Raw genomic sequence first — 14143 nt, 5'->3', positions numbered from 1 at the left:
TAAAGTTAAATTAGTTCTTCACTTATTGTTTCTGCCGACTCTTTCCACTTCTTCTGTCTCTGCATTTTGTTCTGTTCTGATTCAACAAGGCTAATTTGAAAAGAAAAAGTAAAGTGTCACCTGATGCTCTCGTTAAGTGTGTAGAGCTCATTAGTCTGCAGAGCTCCCCCCTTGAACACCTTGATCACAGCTGATTGGACCCTGAGAGAGAAATAAAACAGGTCAAACAAATAAATTCTAGCTTGTAACAGAAATCTTTGTTTTATCATACCGAGTTTCTGAAGAACTAAAAAACAGCAAACTGCATTATGTCTCCAGTAAGCTAGATCTTAGGCATTTTAAAAACTCAGAATGTAATACTTCGATTACTTATTTCCTTATCTTTTCAGTTGAAGCTGAAGGCATCATAACATTTATACCACCAGGGTCAAATATTTCAGGTAGAATGCCACAAGCTCCAAACAATAAATTACTGTGAGTTCTTCCCTCATTTGCATTGGTCAGGTCTAACCACAAATTTTGAACTGGACTTGGGTTCATTGATTTGTCACAGCAACACCAGGACACTTTGTAGTTATTAAACCTTTCTGCCACAACTTCTGAAGTATAGCTGGGGTCACTGACCCATTTGCAATCACTTTCTAAGGGTTGAACAATTAAGTTTTCACAAAGGCCACATGAAAACCTTAGACTGCTGTGAAGGGCTGCACTTCAGCCCTGAATAGAGATTATCACGATCTGAGATTCTGAGATTCAGATTACTGAATTCAATAATCTGAAAAGATTTTCAGAAAACTTGACCTCTGACCCTGACTTTGAGGTAAGTTTCACAGATATTAAAACTTGTCCAAGATTTTTAGTAGATGCACCTATAGTATCAATTTGAAAATCCTACGTCACCCCACTGGTCAGGCACACATGGTAATACCTGATCAGCCTTTCACCACAGAGCAGTAAAGATCAAAGACTTTCACAAAAATATCAAAAAATATAACGTTTTAACCCTCTACTGCATGACTTTTTTTGGGGGGGGGGGAAAAAATTCCACCCTATTTTGGGGAAGCTTTAGGATCCGTAATAATATATCAATCATAAAATCTGACCCCCCCCCCCCCAAACAGATATTGGTTTGTTGCTTCAACGCAACACTGTGCAACAAGTGTAGTCAAACACCAAGTTATTCTATAATAAGTTTTATTAGTACGACAAGAATGAACAAATAAACAAACAACAAATAAACAATTTCACAGAACAATAAAACACCAAAATACATCCAACACTTGATCAGGGATCTCTCAGGGTGTCTTGTGCATTCAGTGTTGAACCTCAGGAAGCAGTTGGGGTCGGGGTGAAGCTGAGGTGCACATTGCTTTTGCGGCACATTGCTTTTGGTGTACCACTGCACCCTGGCACCATGCATCGAAAAGAAAAAAGTATTAGAAAGAAAGAAATGCAACAGGAAGATGTGCATGCACGGGTGCACACGCACACACACACACACACACACACACACACACACACAATTACTTTATCAGCTGACCTCTGACCTCTTGAGGGATCCACTCCTCTACTTCACTGTCACTCCCTGAAAGCTCACTTTCTACACTTTCTGCACATTCCCTTGGTTTCCTTCCATAAAAGGCTTTAACGTCCATGTCCTGTAATTATCAGTAGATTGTAAAGTAAAAAACATTGTGTGCATTTGTATGATCATAGTCAAACACATCTCTACACACATATGCTAATGTATTATATTGCCTGAAAAAAAACTGGGCTAACTGCACAGTGTTGCCTTGAGGTAACGAATGAAAATTAACAGTTTTACTCTAGAAATAAATTTTAAAAAGTAAAACGAACAATCAAATATACTTCTTAACATATTCATGCACATACAAGTATTTTTATATACACTTATTTCACTTTAAACATGTAAAATAGTGATCTGTATCTTACCTCCTAATGGAGATGTCTCTCATGTAGTGCAGCTTGCAGAGAGCCCCCCCCCCCTCCCCCAAATGAAAGTCACACCACCTTCAACTCATCATTTTATTGGCCGGGTGGCATTATTTGACAAAAAATATAAATATAAATAAATAAATATAATGCAAAATGTGAGAGTTTTCAAAAAAAGTGACAATGTGTAGAACAAATTTGAACTTTTGAAATTTTCACTTGTAACATTTTTTAAAATTTTATTTATTTTCACACACACACACACACACACACACACACACACTACAATTACAGAAAATAAATTTATACACAAATGTGTCCATATTGAGAGCTGCAAAGTTGTAACTCAAATTTCTTATATTTATCTTTTTTACTACTTACAGTCACAACTCTGTGATTACAACCTCTCCAATCAGTGACTATAATAGCATAAATGAACTGTAATATATGTCATCTTTGGAAAGCAGAGTTCAATTTCTGTGGCCACTACAATACTAATACAATACTCTGTAGACTGACGAGACAAAAGTTAAACTTTTTGGAAGGTGTGTGTCCCATTACATCTGGTGTAAAAGTAACATCATACCAACTGTTGGGTCTGCGCTTCCACAGGCCCCGCTGGTTCAGAAACGTATTCCCGTTAACAAAGCAAGACGAACAGCTCAACCGGTTTTTCACATACTAGCAAGGGAAGGATCTCAGAGCAGCCCTTCTGCCCTTGGTGACAGACCACTTCAAAGAACCAGCTTCCCCTGCAGCCTCTTATTTCTGTGACACACAGTTTCACAAACACTCATTGTAAACCCCCCCTATGGTGTCAGGCACTAGGCGTGTGTGTGTGTGTGTGTGTGTGTCTGGGGGTGCGTTTGTGTGACCTCCTGCTCACCAAAGGGTAATCTCCCCCACCCTGTATATGGCTTAACCCCTCTAACGTTCTCACCATCTCACCATACACAAGCACAGGTGAGGTCATAAATGGCAAGTAAAACATCCTCACTAAATAAGAAAGCAGAAACAGAAGCTTCACATACGATGTCCCTGTAGTTAAACACTATAGCCTCCCCCACCTTTCAACAGGCTGGGGAGGACGGTCGTTAAGTGATGACGTGACTAACCCTACTTCCGGGCCTAAAGTAGTCTGCGTTTAATATGGCTTTTGTGTTGTTAACATGTTTAATGTTTTGTATTTTCTTCTATTTAATCTCAAAAAGCTCCTAAAACAGTCAGTGATCACTGTTGACCTCCCTCGGCTTTTATTACCGCTAATCATTTATTTAAGCTCAGTTTTTAAAACCTTAGGATGTAACTAAAGCCCAGCCCATGCAGCAGTATATGAATGACTAACCTCGTATTGTGGATGGATTATCTCAGTTGTTCTCCTGGCTGAAGTTTGGTCCTTTTACAGCATCCTGCCATGCGATTACATTTGTTCCTGACCACGAGAACACTCACGTTAACTTTTATCGAGTGGAAAAAAAAGTTATCTTGTTTATATTATGCTAACATAGCTGTGTCGCTAGCGGCCACGTAGCACATCATTATGTACCAGCTAGCCAAACTTCAGTAACCCTACAAACGTCACTGCTGTTTAGTTTTCTGTCTTCATTTATGTTGGAAGTGATAACAGAGCTGTACGTTTTAATTTGTTTCCAAAACCCCGCAGTCAGGACATGCTATATTGTATTTAGATAGAAGCTAGCGAGCTAACTCCCTGCTAACTTCTAACTCCGTTAAATGTCATAAATTCCATTTTCATGGATGCCTGGATGTTAAACTCAATTGTTACACCTGGTAGAGCAGAACGCTGATCATTTTATTAAAGATGAAAGACTTTAGACAGTTTTTCAACTCTCAGTAATGCCATAGTGATCGTTTGATATATGGACCTGCAGCGGAGTTTAGGCCCAGACACGGCTAGTGACGTCAGACTTAACGACCGGATAGAAACAAAGGAAAGTCCTTAATCATATAGTTTGAACCAAGACTTACAAATTTAAGTACAATAATGGCAACATTTAACAATTTGACTCTAACACCAACAGTAAAATGTGGTGGTAGTGTGATGGTCTGGGGCTGTTTTGCTGCCTCGGGACCTGAAGACTTGCTGTGGTAAATGGAACCATGAATTCTGCCATCTAACAAAACATCCTGAAGAAGTATGTCCAGCCATCTGTTCTTGACCTCAAGCTGAAGCGCACTTGCGTTCTGGACAATGATCCAAATCACACCAGCCAGTCCACACACACTGGCTTAAGAAGAACAAAATGAAAACTTTGAAGTGACCCAACCAGTTATTAGGTTTAGTACTAACCAATGAAAAAGACAAACACTCTATACCAAGAGTGTTACTTAAATTGTAAAAATGTCTTCCCTCTAATGTCAGATGTTACATTTGAGATGGAAGGAGAGGAATATCCCAGTGGGAGTTTCCCCCCAAAGAGGGACAAAGGACCCCTAATGATCCTCTACCTAATCACATGAGCCAAGGTGTGAAAACGGGTGTGGGTCACAGTCAGCCAGGGTTTCGGGTGAGCTCATTGTGAAACCTGGCCCCACCCTATCATGCGATTTCCTGAGGTCAGATGGCCCAGGAGGTGAGTGGGCGTTAAGGCGTCTGGGAAGGGATCTCAAAACTGGATTATAGATGGCAGACAGTTGGTGTCGTAAACCACCACCTCTGTTCAAAGATGGTCGCTCACAGTGGACATAAATGGCTTCTTTCACTCCTCTTTCAAACCATCTGTCCTCTCTGTCCAAAATGTGAACATTGGCATCCTCGAAAGAGTGACCTTTATCCTTTAGATGCAGATGGACTGCTGAGTCTTGTCCTGTGGAGGTGGCTCTTCTATGTTGTGCCATGCGCTTGTGAAGTGGCTGTTTGGTCTCTCCAATGTAGAGGTCTGGGCAATCCTCACTGCACTGTACAGCATACACCACGTTGTTAAGTTTGTGTTTAGGAGTTTTGTCTTTCGGGTGAACCAGTTTCTGTCTGAGCGTGTTGCTGGGTCTGAAATGCACCGGAATGTCGTGCTTGGAGAAAACTCTTCTGAGTTTCTCTGATACACCGGCTATATAGGGGATGACAATGTTGTTGCGTCTGTCTTTCTTATCCTCCCTCGCTGGTGTCTGGTCTTCTTTTCTGTGCATCTTTGCTGACTTTACAAACGCCCAATTAGGATAACCGCATGTTTTGAGTGCTTCCTTTACATGTGTGTGTTCCTTTTTCCCTTCAGGCTTAGAGGGAACATTTTCTGCCCAGTGGTGTAGGGCCCTAATTACTCCAAGTTTGTGTTCCAGAGGGTGATGGGACTAAAAGAGGAGGTACTGGTCCGTGTGTGTGGGCTTCCAATAAACGTCAATGTTGAGGTTGCCATTCTCTTCAATGTGCACAGCGCAGTCCAGGAAAGGCAAACAGTCGTCCTTTGTGTCTTACCTGGTGAACTTGATGTTTTTATCCACAGCGTTAATGTGCGCAGTGAAGGATTCCACTTCTTGTGTTTTGATTTTGACCCAGGTGTCGTCTACATATCTGTACCAGTGGCTGGGTACTCTCCCTTTAAAAGAGCCAAGAGCCTTTCTTTCCACTTTGTCCATGTAAAGGTTGGCTACAATTCACAATGAGCTCACCCGAAACCCTGGCTGATTGTGATCCACACCAGTTTTCACACCTTGGCTCATGTGATTAGGTAGAGGATCATTAGGGGGTCCTTTGTCCCTCTTTGGGTGGGAAACTCCCACTGTGTTTAAATCTGGGACTCTCCACCATTTGACCCTTAAAACTGAAGAAGCTTCTCGAATGAGAGGTGAAACGTCTTCAAGCAACTTAAAGAAGTCCAGACGCTTTTCTCTCCAAGCTCCTTAGACTACGATGACCTGGATGACTGAGAACCTTCACAGACACATGAGTTTAAGGGTAAATCTGTGTTGCTGAAAATAATTGCATTACTAAGAATGAGACATATATACATACGGATGAAGACAACCTAAAATATAATGCCTCTAGGTAAGGCTGTTTCTCTTTTCCTTGGGTCAGTTGCATTTAAGTGTGTCCTCTCTATGTCCAATGTCCTTGCATGCAGCTAAGCTGGTTCTCAGGATATGACCTTGCTGTTGCCTCTATTTCCTATTAAACATCCTGCTCTGAGCTGTGGAGTGCAGGAAACAGGCCACAGATTCAGAGGTGTGAGCTCCTCCTGTCAGTGATAAAATAATCTAAACACCCTGACAAACTGAGCTGCAGTAGGATAAAGAATTTTCAACTGTAACTTCTCCATCTTATTTTAGCCGCTTCCTTTAGAGGAAGCCACAGTAGCTCATCTTCATCCTTCTCACCCCATCCCCTGTATCCGCTCCTGTAATGCCAACACTGCCATGTCCTCCTTCATTACATTCATAAATCTGCTCTACCTCTTTTTCTCCTGCCTGGCAGTTCCATATTCAACACCCTTTGTCCAGTTCTATGAAATGACATAAAAAATGCATTGTTAGTCTGAAGCATTTAGGTATGCGAATGCCAAGTGAGAGACTGATAAAATCATTCAAAAAAAAAATTACTTCAAGTTATTGCTGTTAAAAGTGGTATACAGGCCACTGCATCATGTGGTGTACTTCATCTTTCACACACTGCATCTACACCTTGGCTTAGTTTCTTTTAAAAAATAAAAAATAAAATAAAATGCATGATGAGCTATGTCAAGTGTTAATCTCAGGTTATTTCAATAATCTGTGCGAATTGTGAAGGACACAATGATTTTTTTGTTCTGATACATAAAACCTCAGAACTGAAAGATTGTGTACTTTTCCACTGTCGCTCTTCTGCATAATTTCGAAACAATCTTATCTCCAGTTCTTTCTTCAAACTGCACAACCTGAGCCATCCCTCTGAAAGAGTCATTTTGATTCCTATTAGAGCTGCACGATTAATCGTTAGAAAATCGCGATCTCGATTCATACTTATGTGTGATCTCATTTCCAAATGACAATGATTTTTAAAAAAAAGAAAAAAAAAAAGACGACGACGATTGTATCGCATTTTGATCCGGGACGTAATCTGCATGAAAACAAGCGCTCACTCTTCCTGCTCAACAAATGACAAGGGCGGAGCCTTATACCACGTGATACAGAAGCTGTGCCGTGTGATGCTAAAATTAGCAGGGAAAAAACAACGTTGAGCACGTCAGGGATGACGAGAAAGTGACAAGAGAAAATCCGTCCCGGTCAACCACCCAAACATCAATAACGGGAACCTTATACAGCGCTTCCCTATACACGTCGAACTCCCGCAGGCACAAAGAAATTACGGAGGCTATCACTTATCACCTGACCAAAGATATGGCTCCCATCAACACTGTGCAAAACGAGGGATTTAGGAAAATGATCAACACCCTAGACAAACGCTACACAGTGCCGTCCCGCAACTATTTTTCTATTGTTGCACTACCTGCTCTATACACGCAGCGTCGAGCAACGGTGGAGACGGAATTTCAAGCAGTACAACATTTTGCGGCAACAACAAAACGTGAGACATTTGTTGTTTTTATGTTTATTTATTGTTTTTATGTTCAGTCTCAACTGTTACAAAGTTGATGTGCAGTTAATAAGTGCAATAAATATTTATACTGGAAAAGAAAATCGTGAGAGAATCGTGATCTCAATTCTAAGCCAAAAAAATCGTGATTCTCATTTTATGCAAAATCGTGCAGCCCTAATTCCTATCCATCCCGGTCGCTTTTGGCACTGCCACCAAATCAGCAGAATCAGAACAGCCTTTATTTGGATAAGTTTGTACACACAAACGAGGAATTTGACTCACCCTTGTTGGCATCCTGTTGTCACAAATCGCCCCTGATACTTTTCTCCACCCCTTCCACCCTGCCTGTACTCTCTTCATTTCTCTTGTACACCAGTCATTGCTTTGGATTGTTTACCGCTTCCTCCTTCTCTACATCTGTTTCTTGCAAATTAACCTTTCTTCCCTCTCACTCTTCTTTACTCTTGATCAGAGTATGCCTCCACCTCTCCAGGCTCCCTTCCTAGTCAATGAAAACTCCTGCTGGTCCACATCTGTTTGTTAACCCCATTCCTGATGCAGTCCCATTTGTTACACCAGCGACACATCACACCACTGTCTTGCTGTTCTAAGTGCATATCCTGCAGCACCCTCATGCACTTCTTGGTAATTCCTGACTCCTTCAAATCTTCTTCAGCAAATCGTGTGATAAGGTTAGGATATTTAAAAGCAGAATAGGGCAGAACCTTCAGCTTCAAGTCTCTTCTTCTGTGGAACCAGCCACCACTTGGGACACAGGAGACAGACGTGCTCTCTATTTTTAAGATTAGGCTTAAAGCTTTTGACAAAGCATATAGTTAAGCAGATTAGATAGAGCCCCGCCTTAGTTGCTGAAATAGGTCTAGGCTGTTGGGGACTTCCCATGATGCAGTGAGTGTTTCTTCTTCACTCAACAACCCCCTCCCCCTTTATTGTGTGTTTATACACCTCTCTGCATTTAATTATTAGTTATTACTAATCTCTCTCTCTCGCTTCCACAGTGTGCCTTTGTCCTGTCTTCCTTCTCTCCAGTCAACTGGCCGCCCCTCCCTGGTTTTGCTGTAGGTTTCTTCCTGTTAAAAGGGAGTTTTTTCTTTCCACTGTTGCAAAAGTTCTTGCTCATAAGGGGTCATTTTCTCAGTATTTCTCTGTATTATTGTATTATTCGACCTTACAATATAAAATGCCTTGAGACAACTCTTGTCGTGATTTGGCGCTAGTAAAATTTAACTGATCTGAATTCAGATGTCAATGAGAGTTCAGAGGTAAATCCAAGGTGACCGTCTTGAGCTCTTTACTAGTTCTTTGAGGCAATTATGAGCAGTTTCAGTCTTGTGATGTCACACATGATCCTGCTAGAAAACAACTGCTGCCAGTGAGTGCAGTTGCCATCATAGCAAGAAACAGATGGTAATGATGTGAGTCACATGCTATGGCATTTAGCAGTCACCAAACCTAAATACAACTGAATGCCTAGAAGAAATTTACAAGTCCGTCCTAGACTGGCAGTCCTACCTCTGACTTGATTTCAACTAGTACAGCGTGCAGCTCCTTCATGCTCCTAGTTGGGACAAACCAGCCAAGCATTCTCCACCACCCTCAACATTTCCAACCCTCTAGTACAGTTCCACAGGGATGAAGAGTCAATGCAAAGGAGCAATTTAAGCTATGTTGGGACCATGTCTAGGCCCTCCACATTCCTCATATACTTTTCAAAAAGTTGATTCTGTTCATCTGGACGTAGCGTTTTCAGTGGGAGAAACATTTCATCATTCATCCAAGTGACTTCTTCAGTCTCAGCCTATGCAGGTTTCCCCAACCTTATATAGAGTACATTTGCAGATGAGCAGAATAAACCTTTTTGGATTTCCTTACCTGGATAATAGAGCACGCATCAAGATACTTTAGGGGTTTTTCTTTTTTCTTTTAACCTTTAATACCCTATGGGCTTTCTGGGGTTCCTGCTTGAAAACATCATGCCCAAAATGAATTGAATATTTCTCTAAAATTATAAACTCCATTTTCAAAAAAACAAAAAAAACTATCTTGGTATTAAAGCTAACACATGTGAGAAATAATCATGTAAGCATCACATCAGATGCAATTGTGTCAAAATAACTGAGGATGGAACACTGAAAAAAATATGAAAAATTCTTTTTCTGGACTAATGTTGTTGTTGTTTTTTTTAGCTTTTATAGCATATAAACCCTTTGAAAATATGCTGGAGTAGACCAAAAACTGAATGAATCAACATATAAACATTACCTATGGAAAGAACAATGCTGCTGAAGTGACACAGAGCAAAGTTACACAGGTTTAATTAGAGGCTAAGCTAAGCATAGGAACAATTTGGCACCATCTGTGAAAGTTGAAAATTTTGTTGAACAGTATAACTTAGGTCATTTTTGTAAAACAAAAAGCGGACACCCCACTGTACACAATGGTAGACTGGTGCATAATGCATCTGTGGATAAACAAACGAATAAGGTAGAAAAGAGTGATTTATGAAACTACTCTTGAAGCTGGGAGAGGGAGCTATGCAGGAAATGTGTTTTTATCTGAGTTTTTTTTTTTTTTTTGGAAGCCAGACAGAAAAGGTAAGATTAAAAAAATATTAGCATAAATTCTAACGTGAAGCATAATTTTGGTCTTCTTTTGCTGCTTTTTCAGTGAATTTTGGTTGGAGTGTGATAAAACTTGTGGTTTTGAAATATCCGTGAAGACAGCAGAGACATTGTTTGTCTGTGTAGATCCGTGTAAATATCACTGGGTGAATGTGGGAATCCGCACTTTGTGTTGACATCTTTTCGCAGAATCTGTCTACCTGTTGTTGATTGTTTGTTGTTTTAGCTGTGTTTGGTGGTCATAAAAATGGTTTTGTGAGAGTCTGCCATTTCTCTGGATACCAGGTGCTGCTATGTTAAGTCTATAGTTAAATCACAGACCTGGCGGCACAGCCCATGAACCCCCAGGGACAAAGGGGCTCAACAGATTATTTAATCAGCTATCTGTTAATCAAAAGTAAGTAAGTAAGTCAGTTCTTCCTGCTCTGGCTGCAAAAACAGGAATCAAGCATTTGCAACAACCGGCAATGACTCTTTCATGTCGCTGTGGAAGAACTGTGCCCACTTTTCTTTGCAGAATTGTTTTCATTCAACCACAAACATGAGTAACAAAGGTTTCAGGAAAATGGTCAGTCTGGAAATAAAAAAAGACTTGTTATCATGATAATAACTCTAGACATAACCACGCAGCCCTCATTAGGCCATTACCAATATAAATTAAATCACTAAAATTAGAAGCTAATCAGATATGAAACCAAATAGAAAATTTCTAACCTCTGAAACTTTCAATATAACCTCTTCTTCTCTTATTATATTTTTCTGTTTTTTTAAAACCAATGTTTATACACATGACAAAACATAACCCAGTGCTAAAGGTAGAACAAAAGTAAGATAATATCTGTACATTTTGTTTTGGGATTATGGAGTCGTGCAGTCTAGAACTGATAACGTCTGATATTTATACCAATGAACTGAGCCAATGTAGTGCTCCATTCAGGCAAATTCTTGTTATATTCTGTATTCCAGCCTGACTTGTTAGTATATGTGGAAACTTCTAACTGCTGCCTATTTAAAATTTTGAAGTGTAACAGGTCAGTGCAGGCCCTTTGACATAAATTACCGACTTTGAATAAAAGGGGAAGATGAAACTTGCTGATGGAAAAGTGACTTCATAAAAATACTAAATTACAACAGAACAAAAACACTTCAAATTTTAGCTTACAGTCACTTTCGGCTTACTTTGGTTTTAAATGTAAATTAAATATGGATCACAAAGATCAAGCTAAAGTACTGTGGGATTTCTTGTTTGAAGTCAGCTCACCTGTTCCACACAGTGATGTTGGAGATCTGTAGAGCAGGTGTGCTTGCATGAAAACGGGTAAGGTCTGACAGAACTGGAGAGCTCATAAATCGAGGTCTGGGACGCCGAAAAGATCCCATTATGGAAGCTGGCTGCTGTAGAGAGAGGGAAGCGCAGCTGAATAATCAGCATACTAAAACACAGTTTCATCATTTTACAAATATACAAAACTGATCTCCTTGGAGACAGGCGTGAATCTGAGATTAAAACATTCAAAGGTGATGAGCGCATTTAGCTGTGGTTGAGTTGCACAGTAATACTTGTATATAGAACTGGAAGATTGCATTGTGACTTTGCTAGCATGCAAAGGAGGAAGAAGGTGAAAGGTGCTGCAGCTAAACACCACATCTCTTTGAGGTTCTGAAAGTGGGGAACTTGCATGATGGATGCTCAAATAAGATTAGGCTAACCAGGATATTTTGATAATGTATTATTATGTTGATCTTGATTCTTTCAAGTTACATACTGGGAATACTCCCCTGTTCTAGGCTGCTTTAACTTCTGTTGATAGCTGATGCAGCAAAGCGGCTTTAGCTACATCGGATTTATTTAGAACCAGAGAGACAGACTTCTATCAACCCACAGCTTCCTGTGCAAAGATACAAGATCAGCCTGTCTCTATAAAATGCAGATCTCCAGGTACTCTGCTTTCCAGAAACTACACAGACTTTCTTTCATTGGATGTAGCCCTTTTTTGTTGGTGACATGTCTCTCTTTCTGTGCAATTTTCCACACATTGTACAAATCAGTTTCTTGTGCTATGACTCATAGTGCTTCTTTTTTGGCCTTAAATATGACCCCAAAATGAGCCTCTTGTGATTCACAATTAAAAATTAATTAACAATTAATTAACATGATGACCAAGAACCAGTCTGCAACTATTGACCTACACTGCAGGTACATGAGTAAGGAACCAATGCAACAGGAAACACCTGGGCATTTAACCTGTCAGTTCTTTGAAACTGGGCGCAATAAACACAATAATTTATCAGAACAGTAAAAGGCATGACAACAATTCATCTAGTTATATGAATAATTCAATTATTAAATAAAATCCTACACAAATATTTTGGTTTGATGATTCATTTAACGCGCAGCTCTAACACGCTGATGTGCTAAACGATGGCAACACAAGCAATTCACCCAGATTTGCAAGTAAGAACAGACCTGCAACAGAACTGTAAAACTGTATTGAGGAGCAACATGTAAATAAAAAGTCTGACAACAGTTTTTCAACAAAAACACTGACAACTAAACATCTAAAAGATCCTTCACAGTTCTGAAGAAAAACTAAAATCTGAAATCTTGGAAATCAAAATTAATTTATACCAGGTTTATGTGGAGACAAAAGCATGAGATGGAGAGAAAAGAAGCATCATCTGTCAAAAATGGTGGAGACAATGTTGACACTGGCATGTATGGCTGCCAAAAGAATTACTGACCTAAAGCGTAGTGCAAAAGCAACACAAGAGTTTCTCAGAACAGTGACTTCAGTTACTCTTAAAAAAAAAAAAAAAAAAAAAGTACCTGGTACTACCACCTAATGGAAATCCTTAAATAGCTGCAGCTATTTAATATTTTAGTAATCGACAGTTTCATCAGTGCTGCTCTTGTGTTATCATTCTTTTAGTTCAAAGTGGAAAATGCATTTGCATTAAAATGGTGACAACTGAGCACTACGGAGTTGTGCATTAAAACGAAACATCGAAACAAAAACAAAAAAAATTCCAGTGAAAATTAGTTCTGTCAGCGTTAATCTCGTTAAAATGACATTAACGCCATAACATTAACGCGACAAATCTCCGTTAGTGAGTTACCACGGATCGCCCGTGCGTGGGGCTGCACGGCGTCAACGTGCTAACAAGCTAACCGCGTTTAGGTATGCCGCGTTAATGCTGTTATGGCATTAACGTCATTTTAACGAGATTAACGCTGACAGAACTAGTAAAACTGTATTATAATTTCCAGTGTGAAATTATAATAAATCATGATAAATCATTGCTGTAGCTACTGTGTGGGATGGAGCACTATTGCAAATCCTTCATCCTGACAGCAGTCAGACTGCACAACCCCCACACAGGGAATATCAAAACACCGTACACACACACACACACACACACACACGTTTATCTTTTGGTAACCTTTTTGGTTTTTGTTTGTTTTTTAAACATTTTTAAACACAACATTTTGCGGCAACAACAAAACGTGAGACATTTGTTGTTTTTATGTTTATTTATTGTTTTTATGTTCAGTCTCAACTGTTACGAAGTTGATGTGCAGTTAATAAGTGCAATAAATATTTATACTGGAAAAGAAAATCGTGAGAGAATCGTGATCTCAATTCTAAGCCAAAAAATCGTGATTCTCATTTTATGCAAAATCGTGCAGCCCTAATTCCTATCCATCCCGGTCGCTTTTGGCACTGCCACCAAATCAGCAGAATCAGAACAGCCTTTATTTGGATAAGTTTGTACACACAAACGAGGAATTTGACTCACCCTTGTTGGCATCCTGTTGTCACAAATCGCCCCTGATACTTTTCTCCACCCATTCCACCCTGCCTGTACTCTCTTCATTTCTCTTGTACACCAGTCATTGCTTTGGATTGTTTACCGCTTCCTCCTTCTCTACATCTGTTTCTTGCAAATTAACCTTTCTTCCCTCTCACTCTTCTTTACTCTTGATCAGAGTATGCCTCCACCTCTCCAGGCTCCCTTC

General features: G+C 39.9%; 1 protein-coding gene across 1 annotated transcript in view; it reads right to left on the bottom strand.

The window, feature by feature from the left end:
• Nucleotides 1–14143, bottom strand: part of LOC146628414 (proline-rich protein 5-like) — a 52320-nt gene that overhangs the window by 12830 nt on the left and 25347 nt on the right. The window contains exons 2-3 of the mRNA XM_085357814.1: nucleotides 11387–11520; nucleotides 121–201 (exon numbers count right to left, since the gene is read on the bottom strand). Of these exons, the coding sequence (XP_085213940.1) occupies nucleotides 121–201; nucleotides 11387–11505 (200 nt within the window). The 5' untranslated portion in view covers nucleotides 11506–11520. The remainder of the gene's footprint in view (nucleotides 1–120; nucleotides 202–11386; nucleotides 11521–14143) is intronic.

Source organism: Diplotaxodon limnothrissa, linkage group LG7 (assembly GCF_057381915.1).
Source record: "Diplotaxodon limnothrissa isolate DT_005_m linkage group LG7, D_limnothrissa_male_GT1.1, whole genome shotgun sequence".
Classification (NCBI taxonomy): domain Eukaryota; kingdom Metazoa; phylum Chordata; class Actinopteri; order Cichliformes; family Cichlidae; genus Diplotaxodon; species Diplotaxodon limnothrissa.
The sequence above is the reverse complement of the archived record's forward strand: the minus strand, read 5'-3'. Positions and strand labels throughout refer to the sequence as shown.